This window comes from Bufo bufo, chromosome 8 (assembly GCF_905171765.1).
Source record: "Bufo bufo chromosome 8, aBufBuf1.1, whole genome shotgun sequence".
In the NCBI taxonomy this organism is placed as follows: domain Eukaryota; kingdom Metazoa; phylum Chordata; class Amphibia; order Anura; family Bufonidae; genus Bufo; species Bufo bufo.
This window is the reverse complement of record NC_053396.1, coordinates 187,928,687-187,951,642: the sequence shown is the minus strand read 5'-3', so window position 1 is coordinate 187,951,642 and position 22,956 is coordinate 187,928,687. Positions and strand designations below refer to the sequence as shown.

Sequence of the window (22,956 nt, the reverse complement as noted above, 5' to 3'; positions counted from 1 at the left end):
CAATATGGTTCATCCTTCCAATATCTTAAGTTGTAAGGGATTTAAAAAAAAAAGTCTGCTCCACCCCCCCCCCCCCCCCCAGAAAATTAGAAAATTTGGGAATTTTGTTCCCGAGCTGCAATACAAGACACAGCCCAAGGGGAAAGGTGGTGGTGCACCTCCCTACACATTCTTCCTCATTTCTGTCTACCACCCTACAATGTAAAAATGCATTTGTGAGACGGATCTGCATCCGGATGCGTTTCACAAATGCTTTCAGTCACATCCAGATCGGCGGATCCGGCAGGCAGTTCCGACGACGGAACTGCTTGCCGGATCACACTGCCGCAAGTGTGAAAATAGCCTTATATCATTTTTTGAAAGGATCACAGTTTGAGAATATTCCTTTGTTTTTAAAATCTTTTTATTGAATTTTCAAATATAAAACAGCATGAGAACATACTTAGCAAAAGAGGACATAGCATTACATAGTATAAAAACAAGGGAGAAACTCTGAATACGCGACATAGCAAATTGATCTTAATAACCATGGTATAGACTTTTGTCCCCAATTGAACATCATTGGAGTTCCGGCAATGGGTAAAAGGAACATGTGTAAAAGCAAGAATATGGCCAGGAACAAGATAATTCCTTCCATGAAGAAAATGCAGGACTCATCACGAATAGAAGCACATGCGCAACCTGGTCTGAACATATATCTGATTGCAGGGGATAAATTTAGGGTAAAAATGTAATAGTATTAATAATGTGCCAGAAATGTTTTTTCTTTATTTTGTGGGGCAAGTTTTAATTATAAAATTATAAGTGAAACTGGCCTAAAAGTATACAAAAAAATGCTAATAAAAAAGAGGAAAAATAACACCAATCTTAGCCAGGACCCATTTCCCGTAACTTAGACCACTTTGCATATAAAAAGAAATGATTGAAAATATCAGACACAAATATAGATTTAATTTAGGGTTTTTATGTAAAAAAAAATAATAATTCTAACCTGTAATATTTTTGTAACCACTTCTCAGATATTAAGGTGATAATTTATCAAGCCCTGTACTCCAGAATTATGACTTCAAAAAGCCACAAAGAAAAAGGATTTAAGAATTTTTGAGCTTATTTGCAACATTTTGTTTTTTTTTACACCACTTAGGCCCCTTTCACACAAGCGAGTTTTCCGCGAGGGTGCAATGCGTGAATGCGTCAATGGTGAACGCATAGCACCGGCACTGAATCCTGACCCATTCATTTCAATGAGTCTGTGTACATGAGCGTTTTTTTTTCATGCATCATTTCTGCATTGAGTGAGAATCGCAGCATGTTCTGTATTCTGCATTTTTCACACAGCCCTGGTCCCATAGAAGTGAAGGGGGCTTCAGGGAAAAATGCATCGCATCCGAGTGCAGTCGGGGGGCAATGCTTTTTTCACTGATGGTTGCTAGGAGATGTTGTTTGTAAACCTTCAAGTTTTTTTTCACGCGTGTAAAAAACGCGTCAAAACGCATTGCACTTGCGTGGTAAAAACAGAAGCCTTACAGTGCATTTAGATGCTGCGAGGAGCAGCCAGATTTCAGGAAGGAAGCGTTCCTTCCCAACAATTGGCTGCTCGTTAAGTGGAGGTGAAGCATGGCATTTCCGTACAGCGATCACCTCCACAGCATGATGAGTGATGGCTACTGCTACAAAATAATTGTTCCTGAGCTGCAAAGTTCTGTTTAGACATCACAATCTGCTGCCCAGGAATGATGATTGAGGAGTCTGCACCTCAGATCTTTTCACCGGATGAATGAGCGTTTTGCTTGTTCGGGTGATATGCGGCACGTTTATAAGGGCAGATTATCAGAAACAAGCATTCATAGAAACAATCATTACAGACAATTGCCAGAACATCTGGCTGTGTAAATTCGACTTTATTCCTGTTTTAAAAATTGAGTGGGAAAGTTTGGTTAGACTTTTGAGATGTTTTACACCACATTTATTGACTGTGACTTTTTAAAAAGATGTAAATAATGTCGGTATCTTACTCCAGTAAGGGGTTGGTGTAGAAAGTGGAGTATCATCTCAAGAGAGAAGTGTTAGACTGCCACAAATTCTTGCAAAACAGATTTTAAATATTCTTTAAAAATCTTGTCATGATAAATCTCTAGATTATTAGACATGGACATAAAAAGACAATAACATAGACATAAAAAGACAATAACATCCATTTATGATCCTAAAAAAGTGAGGTATCAAAATATTCTGTGCATTGTGGTGAAAAAATAAAGCCAAAATTTTAGGAACTTCACTCGGTTTCTATTATAGGGGAAAATCTCATTTGGAAGGTTGGAGCCATTTTTCCAAAGCCGCTATATTCAGGGGAGAGGTCTATGTCTTCTGGAGGTATATCAGAGCGTATGTCAAACTTCTGAAGGATGGATGTCAGGTATAGGAATAACTCCATACGTGCCAAGCCTTCACCGGGACAGGCTCTCTTTCCTGGAGGGAGGCAAGAGGAACAATGTAAGGATAGTTAAACTTCAACCAGAGGTGTAGCTATAGTAGGATCAGAGATATTGGTCATACACAGACCTTGGCACCTGAGAGCGTGCATAATTGTAAATATAGTTGTAGGTCCAGAAATTAGGACACCACTGATTCTGTGGCTAGAAAGGTCCAAGGTAACATCTCTTCAGGAATATACTGGGCGATAGACTAACTCCTTATGCCTTGCTTTGAGTGTAAAAAAAAAAGTTTCAAAACTTGGTTTTGCGACTTTTTAAACACCATTGTGAATAAACCTAATCGTAAAAAGTGTTTTCAAGCCAACCTCGCCAGTCTCCGAAGAAGGGGGCATGGTGAGGGCAATGCATGGACAGGCCATCAGTCCCAGCACATAATCATTTATGCTAAAAACTGGCATAAATGATGACTTACCTCTATATCAGCTGCAAGCTGAAGTAGATTTCTGTCTGATGCATGTCCAGAGGAGGCATTTAATTTATGACAAGGCCTGCAGCTTGTCATAAAGTAATGCCTTTTTTGGTGGAGCAGGGACCATCAAGACCAATGTAGCACCTGCTGGTCTAGATAAATCAGGGCCACAGTCTTTCAACAGACCATGCGTAAAGCGTTCCATACACATTAACCCCTTTTGGACACAGCCTTATTTCACCTTAAGGACCAGGCTATTTTTTACAAATCTGACCAGTGTCACTTTAAGTGATGATAACTTTAAAACGCTTTGACTTATCCAGGCCATTCTGAGATTGTTTTTTCAACACATATTGTACTTCATGACACTGGTAAATGAAGTAAAAAAAAAAAAAATTATTTATAAAAAAATACCAAATTTTCCAAACATTTGTAAAAAAAAAATTGAAAAATTTGAAAAAAATAGCAAATTTCCAAGTTTCAATTTCTCTACTTCTATAATACATAGTAATACCTCTAAAATAGTTATTACTTTACATTTTGGGAATGATATTTTATTTTTTGGGGATGTTACAAGGCTTAGAAGCAAATCTTGAAATTTTTCAGAAATTTTCAAAAACCCAATTTTTAGGGACCAGTTCAGGTCTGAAGTCACTTTGCGAGGCTTACATAATAGAAACCACCCAAAAATGACCACATTCTAGAAACTACACCCCTCAAGGTATTCAAAACTGATTTTTACAAATGTCGTAACCCTCTAGGTGTTCCACAAGAATTAATGGAAAATAGAGATATAATTTCAAAATTTCACTTTTTTGGCAGATTTTCCATTTTAATATTTTTTTTCCAGTTACAAAGCAAGGGTTAACAGCCAAAGAAAACTCAAAATTTATGGCCCTGATTCTGTAGTTTACAGAAACACCCCATATGTAGTTGAAAACCGCTGCCGGGCACACGGCAGGGCGCAGGAGGAAAGGAATGCCATACGGTTTTTGGAAAGCAGGTTTTGCTGGACTGTTTTTTTTTACACCATGTCCCATTTGAAGCCCCCCTGATGCACCCCTAGAGTAGAAACTCCATAAAAGTGACCCCATCTAAGAAACTACACCCCTCAAGGTATTCAAAACTGATTTTACAAACGTTGTTAACCCTTTAGGTGTTCCACAAGAGTTATTGTCAAATGGAGATGAAATTTCAGAATTTAAATTTTTGGGCAAATTTTCCATTTTAATCAATTTTTTCCAGTAACAAAGCAAGGGTTAACAGCCAAACAAAACTCAATATTTATGGCCCTGATTCTGTAGTTTACAGAAACACCCCATATGTGGTCGTAAACTGCTGTACGGGCAAACGGCAGGGTGCAGAAGGAAAGGAATGCCATACGGTTTTTGGAAGGCAGATTTTGCTGGACTGGTTTTTTTGACACCATGTCCCATTTGAAGCCCCCCTGATGCACCCCTAGAGTAGAAATTCCAAAAAAATGACCCCATTTTAGAAACTACGGGATAGGGTGGAAGTTTTGTTGGTGCTAGTTTAGGATACATATGATTTTTGGTTGCTCTATATTACACCTTTTGTGTTATTTACAACAATCATCTGACAGGTTAGATCATGTGGTATTTTTATAGACCAGGTTGTCACGGACGCCGAGATACCTAATATGTATACTTTTTTTTTATTTATGTAAGTTTTACACAATGATTTCTTTTTTTAAACAAAAAAAAATCATGTTTTAGTGTTTCCACAGTCTGAGAGCCATATTTTTTCAGTTTTTGGGCGATTACCTTGGGTAGGGTATGATTTTTTGCGGGATAAGATGACGGTTTGATTGTCACTATTTTGGGATGTGTTTGACTTTTTGATCGCTTGCTATTACACTTTTTGTGATGTAAGGTGACAAAAAATTGTTTATTTAGCACAGTTTTTAATTTTTATTTTTTACGGTGTTCATCTGAGGGGGTAGGTCATGTGATATATGTATACCTTTTTTTTTTTATGTAAGTTTTACACAATAACAGCTTTTTTAAAACAAAAAAATGATGTTTTAGTGTCTCCATATTCTGAGCCATAGTTTTTTTATTTTTGGGCTATTGTCTCAGGTAGGGGCTCATTTTTGAGGTGACGATTAGATTGGTACCATTTTGGTGGGCAAACGCCTTTTTGATCGCTTGCTGTTGTACTTTTTGTGATGTAAGGTGACAAAAAAATGGTTTATTTTGCACAGTTTTAATTTTTTACGGTGTTCCTCTGAGGGGTTAGGTCATGTGATATGTTTATAGAGCCGGTCGATAGGGACGCGGCGATACCTAATATGTATACTTTTTTTTTTTCCTTATTCTTTACCAATTTTTTTTTACTTTATTTGTTTATTTTTACTTGAAACTTTAATTTTTTGGGGGGGAAAACTTTATTTTTTCAACTTTTTTTTTCACTTAATTTTTTTGTCCCACTTTGGGACTTCAACTTTTGGGGGTCTAATCCCCTTTACAATGCATTCCAATACTTCTGTATTGGAATGCATTGGCTGTATGAGTAATACAGTGTGTATTACTCATACAGCTTTCGGCCTGTGAGATCCAGGGGGGTGGATCTCACAGGCTCGTCACCGGAAGGCAGCGCGATGCCTTCCATGCCATCGGGTCCCTCCTAAAGCCGCATGGGGATCCGATGGCACCTCCGATCACCGCCGCAACCACAGGTAAAAGCCGCAAACTGCAGGTCTGAATTGACCTGCGGTTTGCGGCGATCGCCGACACGGGGGGGGGGGGGGTCACGGGACCCCCCCCCCGCGCATTTAGCCAAGGTGCCTGCTCAATGGATTTTTCTAAAATTTGATTCGTCATTTCGCAGAATTTATTTGCGACGAATCAAGTTAAAAAACGCCTATTTCCTGGCTGCAAAGAGCCTTTATAGTGGTGTAGAACACTGTGCCTTGCAGTTACACGCATAGGGAGTCTGCTTTGGTAGTGAAATAATACTGTGAGTCCGTATGACATGCAGATGACAGGCGTCGCTCTTAGAATCACTGCACACTTCACTTATTTGGGCAGTCACGGGGCCAAAACTGACCAAATAACCCAACTATGAACTCAGACTTACAGGTCAATGTTAGTGTCAAGAAGAAGCACACTCTTTTTACACGGTCGTCAGCTGATTCCACATACATGTCTACAAAACCTGTTCTATTAAACGCTTATACAAGCAGAGCCCCCCGACAGAGTGGACAGGGTGTCAGCAGTAAGTTTGTGTTGACGTCACTGATTATTTTTCGGGGTTATTGTTCTGATCCGTCAGAATAATAACACCAAAAAAATGGATCCTGCCTGTTGAGCATCCGCCTTCACTCGTTTAGCATTTGGTCAGTAATCCATCAGTATTGCTAATGCAAGGAGTGGATCCAAAACCGAGATGACACGTGAATGGAATATTTGCATGTCTTCTGTGTTTTGTACCCACTCCTGCCTTTGGCTACCAAATCTCAAGCCAATTCTGATGGGACCATACAGGCCTTACAGCTGCTACACAGACAGGATCCATTGTGTGTCTCATTTTTCTTCTTTCTGACAGATCAAAAGAAGGGTCAAATAAATGATGATGTCAGCCAGGCCGAAAGGCAAAATAGTGGCCCAGTCATGAAGTGGGGAGGGTGGGAACGGCATGAAAAGTCCACAGAGTGGCCCTATGACATAGTGGTGAGGTGGAAGCAGCATGAGGAGACCACAGAGTGGCCCAAAGACAGAGTCTGGAGGTGGCGGCAATATCAGGAGGAGGCCACAGAGTGTCACAATGACAGTGTGAAGGTGGTGGCAGCATCAGGAGGACACAGAGTGGCACAATGACAGAGTGTGGAGATGGCGGCAGCAGCATCAGGAGGAGGCCACAGAGTGGCAAGGTGACATATTGTGGAGGTGGCAGCAGCATCAGGAGGCCACAGTCGCACAATGACAGTGTGGAGGTAGCAGCAGCAGCATCAGGAGGCCACAGAGTGGCACAATGACAGAGTGTGGAGGTGGCGGCAGCAGAAGCATCAGAGTGGCAAGGTGACATAGTGTGGAGGTGGCAGCAACATGAGGAGGCCACAGAGTGGCAAGGTGACATAGTATGGAGATGGCAGAAGCATCAGGAGGCCACAGAGTGGCAAGGTGACATAGTGTGGAGGTGGGTGGCAATACCAGTACCCACTGAAGATGGTGGGTGAAAGAAGGAGAACTTGGCATCAGATGTGTGGCATTAGGCGGGTGGCAACATCAGAATAGTAGCTGAGGCAGGTAGCCAGAAGAAACTGGTTTCTTTTGTCAAAGTGTTGGAGTGACACCATGGATGATCTAGTCGGATGAATCAGGCATTGGTGGGTGGAAATCCTGGCTGATTTATCTTGACAAAGGTCAGTCTCTCCACATTTTGGGAGGACAGGTGAGTTCTTCTTTGGGTAACTATGGCCCCCGCCGCACTAAACACCCGCTCTGATGCCACACTACTGGCCGGGCAGGACAGCTTTTCCAGGACAAACTCTGCTAGTTGCAGCCACAAATCCAGTTTGGCTGCCCAGTAGTCCAGCGGATCTTCAATGTGGGGTGGAAGGGTGCTTTCCAAATATGCCACCACCTGCTGGTTCAGGTCCTGCTCCAGGTCTAGCTGCTGCTGCTGGTGAGTAGCTTCTTCACTAGGCGGGAGAAGAAAGCTGCTCATCAGTTACAGCTCCACACGTCAGCGCTGCTGTGCACTTTGGCAGACTCCGACAGGCTCAAGGACTGGCCCACCTTCTGCTCCACATAGATGTGCAGGGCTGGTACTGCCATTTTTGGCAAAGAAATGACGGCTTGGGACTCTCCACCTCGGCTCGGCACAAGCCATCAGTTCTCTGAAATGTGCAGAGTCCACCACTTGGAAAGTGAGGGACTGCAGTACCAGCAACTTGGACAGGAACACATTTAACTTCTGTGCCGTTGGATATAGTGCACGCATACTGTTGTCTCTTGGCAATTGCTTCGGGGATCGATTGCTGCCGGAATGACTGACGAGGAGTAGGAGGAGGAGGAGGAGCAGGAGCATCAGTACCAGCAGATGATGGGAAGAACAGACAGTTCCTTTGGCTGAGGTGGGGGAGCCTTGACTGTCTGAAACTGGGTGCGTGCCTCTGGGTGATGCAAAGGTTGCTGCGGCAGGCTGGACCACCACATCGGAGCCACAGTTCTCCCAGGCAACTTTATGGTGACGCTGCATATGTTGACGCAGGGCCGTGGTGCCAACATTGGCCACGCTTCACCTTCTGCACACAGATTCTACATATGGCCATGTTCACCTCCTCCGGCGGCTTAACAAAAAACTGCCAACGTTACCCCCAACATTACGCACTGACTGACTGCTACCGCTGGTGCCTCTGTGAACCCGTGCACAGCTAAATTCCGGGCAGGTAGGCTCCTGCGAAGCTGGTGGTCTACCCTTGGCACGTTTGGCTACCGACCTCCCACTGCTGCCACCCTGCTGACTCCCGACCACGCTAGCGACTTTCTGGCTCCTCACAAGCAAGCTGCCAGCCTGCCACCCTCTTCTCCCGATGATGAAGCCCCTTCGTCACCCGGCTCCAAAGTGCGATCAGCTACATCATCATCGAATACTGTCTGCACATCACTGATGTCCTCCTCAACGGTCTTTTGGTTAGGAGCCTGACCACTTGCAACACCAGCTCCCATGCCATTCTCCTCATCACTACTTGCCCGCCTAGCGGAGGAAGCGGCAGATGTCTCCTCCATATGTTGGCTGGACAGTATCTACTGACTGTCCTCTAGTAGATTTTCTTAATTGAATAGTGGGGCTGAGCCCACAGCATATAATACTTCTCTGGCTGAGGAAACAGAAACGGACAGAGGCAGGTTGAGGACAACGGGCTATGCCAACTAAGGCCTTGTTCACATCAGCGTTCAGCCTTTCCGTTCTCCTGCTTCCGTTCTCCTGTTATAGGAGCAGGAGAACGGAAAGGACGGATTCGGCTCATAACTGAGCCGAACGGAGCCTACAGACCCCATAGACTATAATGGGGTCCGTTAGGTTTCCGCTCAGAAGATGATTTTGGAGCGGAGACAAAAGTCCTGCATGCACAACTTTTGTCTCCGCTCCAAAATCATCTTCTGTGCGGAAACCTAACGGACCCCATTATAGTCTATGGTGGTCTATGGGGTCCGTAGGCTCCGTTCGGCTCAGTTATGTGCCGAATCCGTCCTTTCCGTTCTCCTGCTCCTATAACGGAACTAAGCCTAAGGGTTGTGTCTGACGAACCCACTGACTCTTGGCTGAGTGATAAATTCTTATGGTGGGCCAACAGCTAGTAGAATTCAAGGCTACTCCAATTCACTTCAATGACAGCAGTGCTTCACTAACCAGCTCTGTCCACTACACAATGGACAGAGCTGATTGGTTCAGGTGCCGCAGCTCCCCCGAAACAGCTGATCAGCAGGGAGTATAGTGTGTCGGACCCCACAGATTTGATATTGGGGGTCTATCCTGAGGGTAAGTCATCAGTGTCAAAATCCTGGACAACCCCATTTAATGGCTTTAACAATAGTTGTAGACGTGGGAAATGGTTTTATAAATTTGGTGCTATTCCACTTGTTAAATATGTATAGGCACCTACCTGCAGAGAAAGCCATGAAACCTTCATGTTTCTTAAACAACCCATTCTGGTCGAGAAAATGTTCAGGATCAAACACATAGGGCCTTTTGAACACAGTTGGGTCATATAATACGGAATGTAAAACAGGAAAGATGACTGTACCCTGTAGACCAAAAAATTAAGTCACTCATGTATATTAAGCAGCATGACCTATCAAATAAGTTCCCTTTAATACCTTAGGTAGCATGTAACCCCTGAAAATAGTGTCCTCTGTCACAGCATGGGGGGCACCAAGAGGTAAGAAGTCAATGAATCTCATAATTTCATGGGTGACAGCTTCAGTGTAAGGCATTTTGGCTCGATCCTCCATACAAGGTCTTCGTGTTCTGCCAATCACATTCTCTAACTCAGCTTGGACCTTTTCTGAGGACAAGTGAAAGGATAATTATGCAATCTTCTGTGAATTCTATCAATGACTGCTTACAATATGCACAGTGTAGGTGCTGGTCGGAGCTGCCACGTTGACTATGTTATTTGTACTAAGAAAATGACTCCAGGAATAAGGTTGTTGGTCTGAAGGTATGTTTGATTTTTTATGTTTTTTTTTATGAACCTGACACTAAATGCTTCCCTAGCATAAATCTATATGATTGCCAATTAAGTTGCTAGGAGTGTCCACTATGCAATCCCTGAACATAAATTTGAGAAGCTTTATACTGTACCAGGTATCCCGCTAAAGAAGACATTTGAAGTGAAGTATTGTAGGAGCAGTCCTGTCAGTCAGCTGCTCTAAGTCAATCAGTATTTCCTTGAATGATGATTGGGTAAGAACAGCTGACAAACAGGGCTTTCCACAATGCTGCACCCAAATGTTAGCACGAGGCAGAAAGACACAACCGGTGTGTGTGGGGGCGAGAACGGTGGTGAAAGGGGGTCAGGAGTTAAACTCTTCTCACCGACACAAAATGTTTCTGCCAGATTGCAACACGTACTTGTCCTGCCTGGTCACCAGATTGCCAATTTAGCATTTATGGGAACAGCTCGGATGCCAGCTTCGGCAACCTACGAGTGTGCAGGATGTACAGGCCCATCTGCAACATCTGTGGGCAAATGTTCAGCAGCATACCATATGGAACCTGTATACCTCCATGCCCAACCGTAACCCATCTTGTATGCAGGCTAGAGGCCGTACCTCATTTTGCATCCAGGCTAGAGACGGCCCAATATGTCCTCCTTTCAATGGTTGCTATGACGCCGTGCGCTTCATACCGCCGCTGCTGTACAGTAATACACTCGTATAGTGTATTACTGTACAGCAGCGGCGGCATGAAGCGCACGGAGTCATAGCAACCAATGACGCTGTGCGCTCCTGCTCTGAACAGGAATCCAGGCCGGCATACCACGGACCGCTCTTGGCCGCGGAACACGGCCGTGTGCATTCGGCCTAATATTGTAATCACTTACATGTATCATCATTACATTCACACTTAGAAACTTTTATCCCAACAACTCCTTCTGTGTGTGTTATATTTTTAGAAAATAATTGTACATTTACACTTTGTGCCGGTCTTCACGATTGCTTTTTGTCTGAATCCTTACTTTTGATATGTGGATACTTCATTAGGATTAGCAGACTATATCCCAGAGTACTGCTAGTGGTTTCCTGCCCCGCAAAAAATATATCTAGCGCTGAGGAAAGTAAATTTGGCAAGTTGAATTCTGAATGCGGGTTCTCGCTTTCCTGAAAGAAAAAAAGAAAAATATATACAGTTATATTATATACATTAATGAATATTATTAGAGATGAGCGAATCGAAGTTGACGAAGTGGAATTCGATCCGAATTTCAGGAAAAATTTGATTCGCACCGAATCCGAATTTCCTCACGATTCGTGGTAACGGATCGCATTTTTTCCTAAAATGCCTGCTGAACGTCTGAGGACATGGAGAATGGAGCTCTGGTTAGGCAGGTTCACCCATAATGCCATGCATGCAGCCAATCAGCAGCCAGCCACCCCTGTGATGTCATAGCCATATAAATAGTGTCAGCCATCTTAGATTCTGCCATTTACCAGTGTACTTAGTGCAGGGAGAGACGTGTCAGCAGGCGCTAGGGACAGTGTTAGGAAAAACTTCTTTGTGCTAAAAAAACAATTTACAAGTGCAGGGCAAGATTATTCAAGGTGTAGGGAAAGGATAGGGAGGAATCATTCCACAGCATTTTTGTTGAACAGGGTTCAGTAGGGGAGGTTACAGCCTGGGTAATAGGAACAATCCTATTACACCTTGCTGCACTGACTGGGGATCCAAATTGCCATTATACAGCTCTGTAATTCCAGCAAACCTTTGTTATTGGGGTGCAAGTGCTGTTTGAAACAACCATTAACAGGGTTTATTACTAGGAAATATTTATACGCCTTATTTGCCCTTGTGCGGTGCAGTTATATGTTCTAAAGCATTTTTTGGCTTGTATTAGTGAGAAAAAAAGGGATTATTAGCTGTTGTGTAGTGAAGTGCTAAAATTATGGCCCTTTTTGTCATGTATAAGTGTCAAAAGTAAAATATATTTGCCAATCAGCGGTGCGGTTATCTGTTCTAAAGCCCTTTTTGGCGTGTATTAGTGGTTAAAAAAAGGGCTTATTAGCCGTTGTGAGAAAATTACAGAGTTTTTGGGGTGTTTTAATTTCCTTTTTATTTATTTATTTGATCTAACAGTATGTCAGACAGAGAAGTGCACAGGGGAGTGGTAGAGGCCTAAATGTTTCTGGCGTAGGCACAGCTCACAGCAGAGTAAGGGGCCGTGGTCACTTTCAGAGGCCTGAGCTCCCAGTGTCAGCTAGCAGTTGTGTCTTGACCAGCAACACAGCGGTTCTTGAATGGTTGACTTGGTCATCCACTTCGTCCCAAGTGACATCAGACACCCCTAGCCAAGAGTCGTGGGTTCGTCAGACACAACCCTTAGTTGGCATGGCCCGGGAGCAGGCCCTTTGCCCTCACCTGTCCTCAACCTGCCTCTGTCCTTTTCTGTTCCCTCAGCCAGAGAAGTATTATATGCTGTGTGCTCAGCTCCACTATTCAGCGAGGACGAGCTACTAGAGGACAGTCAGCAGATACTGGCAAGCCAACATGTGGAGGAGACATCCGCCACTTCCCCTGCTAGGCGGGCAAGTAGTGATGAGGAGAGTGGCGTGGGAGCAGGTGTTGCGTGTGATGATGCTCCTGACCCAGAGACGGTTGAGGAGGAACGTGCAGACAGTACTCAATGATGATGATGTAGCTGATCGCACTTGGGAGCCAGGTGACGAAGGGGCTTCATCATCGGGAGAAGAGGGTGGCAGTTTGCCCGTGAGGCAGCAGCGGAGCCAGCAAATCGCTAGCGTGGCTGGGAGTCAGCAGGGTGGCAGAAGTGGGAGGTCAGTAGCCAAACGTGCCAGGGGTAGACCAACCTCTTCGCAGGAGCTTATCTGCCCGGAAAGTAGTGGTGCACAGGTTCATGGAGGCAGCGGCAGTAGCAGTAAGTCAGTGCGTAGTGTTGGGTCCGTTTTTTGGGGGTTATTGTTCTGACGGATTCGTTTTTGGGGGATTATTGTTCTGACTAGGGATGCACCTTGGAGTGGTACCTTGGAACCAGACCCGAGTTCGAAAAAATGTTTTATTTACAGTGTAAATCAATTTCTGAAGTTATTATGGGAAGTCTCGCGAGACTTAGCAAAGTAATTACTTTGGCCCATAGGAGCCAATACATTCTAATACTGTACGGAGCGCTCGCTGCGTACAGTATTGAAACAAAGTTTTATGCGAATCGACTTCGGATGTTTCATCCGAAGTTGATTCGCTCATCCCTAGTTCTGACGGATCAGAGGAAGGTCAAAATAATCAGTGACGTCAACACAAACTTACTGCTGACACCCTCTCCACTCTGTTGGGGGGCTCTACTTGTATAAGCGTTTAATAGAACAGGTTCTGTAGACATCTATGTGGAATCAGCTGATGACAGTGTAAAAGGAGTGCACTTCTTCTTGGTGCTAACATCGACCTGTAAGGCTGAGTTCGTACAGTTATTTGGTCAGTTTTTGCCCCATGACTGCCCAAATAAGTGAAGTGTGCAGTGATTCTGCCATCTGTATGTCATACAGACTCAAAGTATTATTTCACTCCATATGCGTGTTACTGCAAGGCACAGTGTTCTATACCACTATAAATGCCAGGAAATAGCCGTTTTTAACGAGATTCACCGCAAGTAAATTCGGATCGAACCACATTTTTTTTTTAAAATTCGGCGAACCGGCGAATTAAATTTTTTAAAATTCTCTCATCTCTAAATATTATCATAGGCCCATAGTTAAGCTGATTGAACACTTCAGATCTCTGTTGTCAAATACTGATTCAGACATCTGCCAATACTTCTGACTCCACCTTAAAACGGTAGTCCAGGACTTTACTATTGATGGCCTATTGTCAGGACAGGCCATCAATATCTGGCGGGGATCTGACACCCTGAAATTCCATGGACCAGCTGTCCTGTAGTAGCTCTGGTGCAGGAAGCCGCCGGATGAGGATGGTTACTGGAGTGTGCTCTTATACAATAGGGAATCTTGGTACAGCTTTTATCTTATAGGCATGGACTCTGTAAGGGTTGTGCCAAGATTTAAATGTACCCATGCCTTTAGTCTGATTAGTCGGTATCCGACCACTGAGACTTTGTTAGAGCAATTCATGCGCTTCTCCTTCTTCTTTGTGTGGTGCCAAATCAATTAGAAGTATAAGTATGTGCATGCCATACTGCTTTATAATGAGACCAGACACAGTAGGTGGTTTCATGAAAGCATCTTCTCATCTTCCCTCAGCCATGGTGGAAGAGCAGGCGAGACCCTTTTATTCACAGTACATTCACTTAAATAGCAGACATGACATCACAAAAGGGGTGTTCCTTAAGAAGAGACTATTGGCTCCTTAACCTGATAGGAGTGGTTTCACTGAGTCTATAGGTGTATTTGAAGACTGTAATGTACTCCCCTCTTCCCCCTCCATTATTGACCTTCTCATACATATGGTTTGCGGCCATCTAGTGGACAAAAATGTGTACTACAGAATATTCCAATTATATATGGATAAAATAATAAATCCTTCTCTCACAACTTCCACCAGTCTTTAAATCCATTCATCTCTATGGCACTGCCTAAAAGAAGATAATTATACCACTCATCGATTTCCAGCAGTTCCACAGAGATGAACAGATTGGCAGCACACATGCTTGACTGCCTCGGACTTTATATAGAGGGGGTTATATTGGCATGAATGCATATAAAATTGGTAGAATAATTTTTTGGGGCATGCTTGGATATCACATCTTTTACTGGTTATAGCACAGGATAGTGCTTTGTGTAAGTTCTGATGACCATTAGAGTGCCCCAACAGGGTAGGATTGGTCCACCAAACTACCATTGGATTCTTCAGTGGGCCCAAGCTCTGACAATAACAAACCGCTAATAAAACAGGGCCTTTAAGCTCCTATATACACAGAGTGTGGTCTCTCAGGATAATGTCCTCTGGTCAGCCCAAGAAATTTATTTCCGATGCTATCAGCCAAGCTTATGTGTTATCAAAAGGGAGAGAGAAGAAGAAAATGCCAGATAGCGCTGGCATCAACTTATTACCTGGTAGAACAAAGGGATTGGGTGTTGAATGGTATGAGCAGCTGTAATTACAATACACCGCTTCTACAAAGCAAGACGACATGCAGGTAATTTTGAAGAGGAAGTGGCGCTTACACAAGTGCTGCTATCTCAATAAACAACCGATTGGCAAGTGTGTTGGCAGGAGTACCACTGCCGATCTGATATTGAAGACGTATTCTGAGGATAGATCACCAATACTATCCAACCACGCAAGTTGTTAAGAGAAAATTTAGGAAAAGTAAAATAGATATTTCTAGCAAGCATGAGTATAACCATTGTCTGAACAGAAGTGAATCTGCTAAGAAAAATTTGATATCTATTTCTGGCCAAGTTTACTCTGTATGTTTTTTTAATTAAGTGTTCTTGCATGGTAAGCCCACTTACTGTTATCTCACATATATATTCTTATTACTATAGCCAAATTTACCACCCACTCCAACCACAGTTTTTACACTACATAGACAGTAATATACCGAAACGTGCAGATTGTTCCCAATTGGTGTGCTATTACTTTGTGGAACTTTCGCCGAATGGTTCACAAAATATCAGCGTTTTTGTGGCGAAATTGGTCCCATAGGAATGAATGGCGGAATGTTCAAAACTAGAGTGGGAGCTGACAAAAGCTAGAGTGGGAGCTGAAAAATCAGGACATGATTTCTAAACTGCCACCACTCCCTCATTTTCAAGCCCACCTACACAAATCTTATATCAAAATGTTCAGCTATCCCTGCTGCCACAAAAAAATGTCCACAGCTAAGCCATAGTCCTGATAGTTTTCATAATATGACCTTTTGTTTGCAACTCACGCCGCCCATTGACATTCATTGAAACTCCACTCTAGCCACCTCAAATTTGAAGGGCAATTTCTGAACTGCGACTGTGCCTTCATTTGTAATATTTCAGAGACATACTATCAAAATGTAGGTCTGGGTCTTGTGATTCTCACAATATAAAGCTCTTCGCTGTAGGATTTATAATTTTTAAACTACAACCGTTTGAAGATGGCAAACGCCAGTGAAGTGAGCAAGTTGGAGCAGTTTGTTGTTAACCGCTCCTCTCTGCCCTTGCTGTAGAGTGAGTTGCCATAGGAACCCAGGTGTGTGAGCAGCCAGCAGAGTGACAAAAGCTAGCGTGTGAGCTGAAAAATCAGGACATAATTTCTAAACTGCCACCAGTCCATCATTTTCAAGCCCACCTACACAAATCGGCTGCTAATGTTTTTATAAATGTATGTTTTAATGTAACTGTGAAGTACTTTGGGCAACAACATTGCAATTAAATGTGCTATATAAATATGCATGTGCACTTTTTAAATTTGATCAATCAATTGGTTAGTGTAATGTTTACTATCTTTACTCACTCCAAACACTCCACACAGTTACTCTGCCCACTCCATAAAGTTACTCTGCCCAGTCCAACCTTTCCACAGTTACTACAGCCCCTCCAACCACACAACAGTTACTCAAGCCGCTCCACCCAGTTACTCCGCCCACTCCAGTTGTAGACTACTGGTGGAGGCAAGAACACTTCACACAATTTCCGCAGAAATTGTAGCTTTTCTAGTTAATTTTGCTATTATTGTTGAATATTTCTTATGTGTTTTATCGGTATAGTGGCTGTCATTTAATTCAAACCTGTTGCATCTTTATGAGGAAGGCATCAATATAGTCTCGGGGGGAAGAAGGGTCCAGTGTATCCTCATGCTCCCGCACTATAGCTTCTGCGTAGTCCAGCTGTGCTTGGTAGTTCTCTGTCAGCTTATGATGAGGTCCCGGAAGGTAATGTAGAATTGATGGTATAAAATTGTACAACTGTGAAGACAAATAACATAGTATAGTCCCAGTAACAAAAAGCGTTGTTTACAGCATATAATCTTAAAGCGGTGATCCATGATTTTGATATTGACGGCCTGTCTTGATGATAGGCCATGAATAGAGATGAGTGAATTGAAGCTGACGAAGTGGAATTCAATCCGAATTTCAGGAAAAATTCGATTCGCACCGAAGCCGAATTTCCTCGCGCTTCGTGGTAAGGAATCACATTTTTTTCTAAAATGGCTGCTGCACGTGTGAGGACATGGAGAAAGGAACTCTGGTAAGGCGGGATCACACAGATTGACACGCATGCATGCAGCCAATCAGCAGCCAGCGCTGTGATGTCACAGCCCTATAAATAGCGGCAGCAATCTTAGATTCTGCCATTTACCAGTGTACTTAGTGCAGGGAGAGACATCTGCAGGCGCTAGGGACAGTGTTAGAAAAAGCTTCTTTGTGCGAAAAAAAAACTATTTACTAATGCAGGAAAAGATTATTAAAGGTGTAGGGAAAGGATAGGGAGGAATCATTCCACAGCATTTATGTTGAAAAGGGTTCAGTAGGGGAGGTGACAGCCTGGGTAATAGGAACAATCCTATTACACCTTGCTGCACTGACTGGGGATCCAAATTACCATTATACAGCTCTGTAATTCCAGCAAACCGTTCTTATTAGGGTGCTGTTTGCTGTTTGATACAGCCATTAACAGGGTTTATTACAAGGAAATATTTCTGCATCTTATTTGCCATTGTGCAGTGCAGTTATATGTTCTAAAGTATTTTTGGCTTTTATTAGTGGGAAAAAAATGTGTGTAAAGTGCTAAAATTACAGCCCTATTTGTCGTGTATTAGTGGCAAAAGTAAAATATATTTGCCGGTCAGCGGTGCAGTTAGCAATTTTAAAGCCATGTTTGCTGTGTATTAGTGGCAAACCAAAAATATATTTGCCAGTCAGCGGTGCTGTTATATGATTGAAAGCCTTTTGTGGCGTGTATTACCGTAAAAAGAAAAAATATATTTGCCGCTCATCGGTGCAGTTCTGTGTTTTAAAGCCATGTTTGCCGTGTATTAGTGGCAAACCCAAAAAATATTTCACCAAAAAGAGCAATACAGGCGGCACTACACCAAAACGTCGCTATAATGCGCATATAAATCGTCCTCTGTGTAAACCGGGGTAGTATGCAGCTTTCGGTGGTGCCTGCTATAATGCACTGTAAACAGAGTCCAATCCACAAAGAGACGAAAATAGAAAAATCACCGGCACTCACCAGTTGCAGTTGTCTTTATTTCTTTATTGCTTTGCAAAAACATCCAGACATCACAGGGCTGAGGCCGACAATCAACTGGTGAGTGCCGCTGATTTTGCTATTTTCATCTCTTTGCAAAAATATATTTCCCAGTTAGCGGTACAGTTATATGATTGAAAGCCTTTTGTGGCATGTATTACCGCAAAAAGAAAAAATATACCGGTATTTGCCGCTTAGCGGTGCTGTCATCTGTTTTAAAGCAATTTTACAGTGCACAATGGTGGTGGGGGTCACATATCACTGCATACAGTATACAGAGGGTCACACATCTCTATATACAGTATACAATGGTGGTGGTGGGGGTCACATATCACTGCATACAGTATACAGAGGGTCACACATCTCTATATACAGTATACGTGGTGGTGGGGGTCACATATCACTGTATGGGGGGGTCACATGTCACTATATACAGTATACAGAGGGTCACATATCAGTATATACCGTATACGTGGTGGTGGGGTCACATATCACTGTATGGGGGGGGGGAGTCACATGTCACTATATACAGTATACAGAGGGTCACACATCTCTATATACAGTATACAATGGTGGTGGTGGGGGTCACATGTCACTATATACAGTATACAGAGGGTCACACATCTCTATATACAGTATACGTGGTGGTGGGGGTCACATATCACTGTATGGGGGGGTCACATGTCACTATATACAGTATACAGAGGGTCACATATCAGTATATACCGTATACGTGGTGGTGGGGTCACATATCACTGTATGGGGGGGGGAGTCACATGTCACTATATACAGTGTGCAGGAAGGAGAGGGCACACATTTACAGATGAGACCAGTGACTGCTGCTGATATCACTGACCTCAGCCATATTGACAGCTCAGAAGGGGTTAAACTGTTGGTCTGGCTGTAATAAACATGTCTGTGATAAGATCACAGAGCAGAGGGGCCATAAACAGGACAGACTCTGGGATTGCTCACAGTTTGTGTTCCACAGCACCTTCCTGGCTCTGCTACATCCTCACGTACAGCATGACCGCCGAATTGGGTGCATTACATACAGGCGATAGCAAAACACAATACTTATTAGACTTTATGGATTTTACTAAAGCTGTGGCGCAACCAAAAGAACAAGCGGACACTCCATGTGGGATTTAAACTGGCCACAGCTTTATCGAATAATAACACATAACTCCGTAAACGATATGCCTGCCGCAGTGAGCCGCTGCGGGCACGATATTATAACCCAACTTCCAAGAGTCTCCAACCGAGAGATGAACCCGTGGGGTACCTCGTCTCAGTATCAACTCCCCAAAGTTCTGGCCTCACAACCACGCCAAACAACTTGACGATTAAACCTAATCTGAGAGACGGCCCCACGAGGCCAGAACCCAGTCAATACCATTCTGAAAATCCATATTCAATATATCTAGGCCTATAGGGTTCAAATGGACGCCATCCTGTCTTTTTAAGGATTTACCATCACTTTTAATTACCCTATGTCTAAGGGTCCATTCACACGTCCGTAGTGTATTGCGTATATAATACACCCGGCCGGCACCCCCTATAGGACTGCCTATTCTTGTCTGCGGAGCCACAGCTTGCCGCAATACGAGTAGCGCCCTATCAAAAGGAAGAGTAATGAACTTTTGACTCAACTGATCGATTTCCAATTGCAATAATATTTTTTTAGAATTTTTTTTGTTGCGACCGCCTCCGGATGATCTTTGGCTGAATTCACATAGTCAGCAAAAGATGGGTCATCGCAGTGAGTGAAGGTCCAAAACCCAGATAGCTTTGGGATAATGGTCAAGTCTTGGTTCCATCCTTAGGCTGTTCACTGGCTTCCTCCCTATGAGAGGGGGCAGGAGCCGCAGATTTTGCTGTCGCCAGCTTCGCATTCTCAAAGCCTCGCACTGCTAGGTGTGATCCCCCGCAGTGGGAACAGGAGGTGTAATATCTTGGGATTGGCTCTGTAGGCTGATGCTCCGCTGTGTGCACCGGCCCTTCCTGGAAAGGTGTGAGATGCAGGATGACTAAGGAGTCATTACCAGAAGCCACTGGTTGACATCCTGGCTGTCCCAAGTTAAATCATGTCACGCTACCATGACCTGCGGAACTGCTTCTCATATCTAACCCAGCATGAACAACCATCCACCTTGTAAGCCCCCAAATCATGTCAGGTAAGAAAACAATGGGGGGATGGCAATTCCGGGAAACACTCACAGAGGGTGCTGGCAAATTTAGAGAAGCCTTGAGCCAATTCTCGACTGTTTAGATTAGACTTGTACACCTCCGAGTCACCTGGATGTTTAAATGGTTCATCCAGATTCTCTGTCCGGCGACTAAAGAATAAACATCTACATACTGTTGGGCCCAGATTTTTCTTTTACTTCGTCAGCCAGGTAGCAAAAGAATAGTTGGAATTACTAGAAGGGGAGGGGATGGTGATGTGCTGTACATTAGCTGGAGGGGCAGAAAACTTTTCTTAAATAAGTGCTTTTCTAATGTTCTGTGTACTATCGGTAATCGCCCCCCTCCACGCTGAGTCCCAGTTACACTCACCTAGTGGACACTCTGGACCGTGACCTACTTATGGGCGAATACCGACTGAACTGGATTCGCGATGTTTGTGATGTCCCTCGCCGTGGCAGAGAGATTCTTGGTAAGGCTCCGGCGAATGAGCGGAAGCCGCCGTGAATCGGAACAGTGAGCAGGTGAAGCATTGTTGCGGAGGCTGGACACTGGTGAGTAAAGATGAGGTTGAGGCCTAAGGGATCTGGAGCGGTGGGAGCAGAGGTGCGACAGTGGGAGCTATCTGCGGTAGATCCTCTTGCTGATGATACAGGTAGAGAGATGGCGATTATGAAGGTGTAGCCGCAAGGCTCACAGACTCGGGGGACATACTGTTAACAGTGCTGAGATGCACAAGTGATGGGCTAACATGGGGATCAGTATACAGAGGGGACTAGTGACATGCGTGACAACTGTCAGCTCACTTCTGTCCTAGGATGGGACTTCCTATAGAAGAGGCTTTGTAAATTGCTGCCTCAGGCCTATTGCTGGCAGTGCTGGGGTTAACGAGGACAGGACTGTGCAGGAGGGGGGGGGGGCAGCACCTGGATGCAGCCTTGGTCTGGCTGGTGAGTGGCCTTGCACTCCTGAACTCTGGGCACAGGAGGAGAGCTCTGCAAACATGGCAGGAGGGAGGGGGGCGTGATGGGGATGATTGCTGTGAGGAGCAGGCTCTGTCTGCTGGGCTCCATAATAAGTGTCTGCAACCACTCCAGAATTCTCACTATCCCGTGGGGACTGGTGGGGGACATTCTAGTCCTGATGTGGAGGGGAGGGAGGGGACTGTGATGGGAATGATTGCTGTGAGGAGCACGCTCTGTCTGCTGGACTCTGTAAGTGTGAGGAATGTCAGTAGCTACTCTCATCATCCCATGAGGACTGGTTGGGGGGATACTACACCTTATGTGGAGGGGGGCAGACGCCTGTCTGGAGGCCATTTATCTCTTCTAGCAGGCTTCTTGCCTCTTGACCTCTGAGCCCTGAGTACTAGGCTGGGGATCAGGCGTTGAGGTGGCTGCCATGCACTTGTGCTGAAGAACTCTTGTCACCTTAAAACAGGCATGCTCAACCTGCGGCCCTCCAGCTGTTGCAAAACTACAACTCCCACAATGCCCTGCTGTAGGCTGATAGCTCTAGGCTGTTCGGGCATGCTGGGAGTTGTAGGTTTGCAACAGCTGGAGGGCCGCAGGTTGAGTATGCGTGCCTTAAAAGACTAAAGCTGCCACGCACTTGTGCTGAAGAACTAACACTGAAGGTAGGAGCTAACCCCTCCCTCCCAAGGAAGGAGTGACCAATAATGAGAGGGAATTAAAAACTAGGTTTTGCTGGAATATGTGACCCAGACATGACCCCTGCCTTGCTGAATGCTAGGGCTAGTCATGACCTCTGTGGCCTCCATACAGAAGCCCTGAAAGTCACTGGATCCTCTCAGTACAGGAGACAGAGTGGATGGAGTCTACAGACAGTCAGCTTCAATCAGCCATCACAGCTTCTCCTCACAGTATCCCTTTCTCCTGAAAAAGTTTCTTTGTTTCTGCTTGAATCTTCCTGCTAAGCCCCTCCAGCCCTACACAGCCAGGAGTGTCAGTCACAGAAGGAAAGCACATCTGATACAAGCAGGGTGCTTTAGGACCCAGGGAGCAGCACACTCCTTCAGGCATGAATGACTTTGCTCATCTATGGCACATGCAGCTATGGACAAGACAGGCAGCTGTGAGAGCAAAACAGGAGGGGGTGTGGCTGCCAATAGCAGGAAAACCAGGCAGATCTATATATACAGTACAGACCAAAAGTTTGGACACACCTTCTCATTCAAAGAGTTTTCTTTATTTTCATGACTATGAAAATTGTAGATTCACACTGAAGGCATCAAAACTATGAATTAACACATGTGGAATTATATACATAACAAACAAGTGTGAAACAACTGAAAATATGTCATATTCTAGGTTCTTCAAAGTAGCCACCTTTTGCTTTGATTACTGCTTTGCACACTCTTGGCATTCTCTTGATGAGCTTCAAGAGGTAGTCCCCTGAAATGGTTTTCACTTCACAGGTGTGCCCTGTCAGGTTTAATAAGTGGGATTTCTTGCCTTAT

At 44.2% G+C, this 22,956-nt stretch overlaps 1 protein-coding gene across 1 annotated transcript in view; it reads right to left on the bottom strand.

Annotated features, from left to right (window-relative positions):
- Positions 1-1,345: 1,345 nt before the first annotated feature.
- The window catches only part of LOC121009407 (cytochrome P450 2G1-like), a 40,765-nt gene continuing 19,154 nt past the window's right edge, over positions 1,346-22,956 (bottom strand). Inside the window, exons 5-9 of the mRNA XM_040442513.1 lie at positions 16,826-17,002; positions 11,114-11,255; positions 9,750-9,937; positions 9,536-9,677; positions 1,346-2,469 (exon numbers count right to left, since the gene is read on the bottom strand). Of these exons, the coding sequence (XP_040298447.1) occupies positions 2,276-2,469; positions 9,536-9,677; positions 9,750-9,937; positions 11,114-11,255; positions 16,826-17,002 (843 nt within the window). The 3' untranslated portion in view covers positions 1,346-2,275. The remainder of the gene's footprint in view (positions 2,470-9,535; positions 9,678-9,749; positions 9,938-11,113; positions 11,256-16,825; positions 17,003-22,956) is intronic.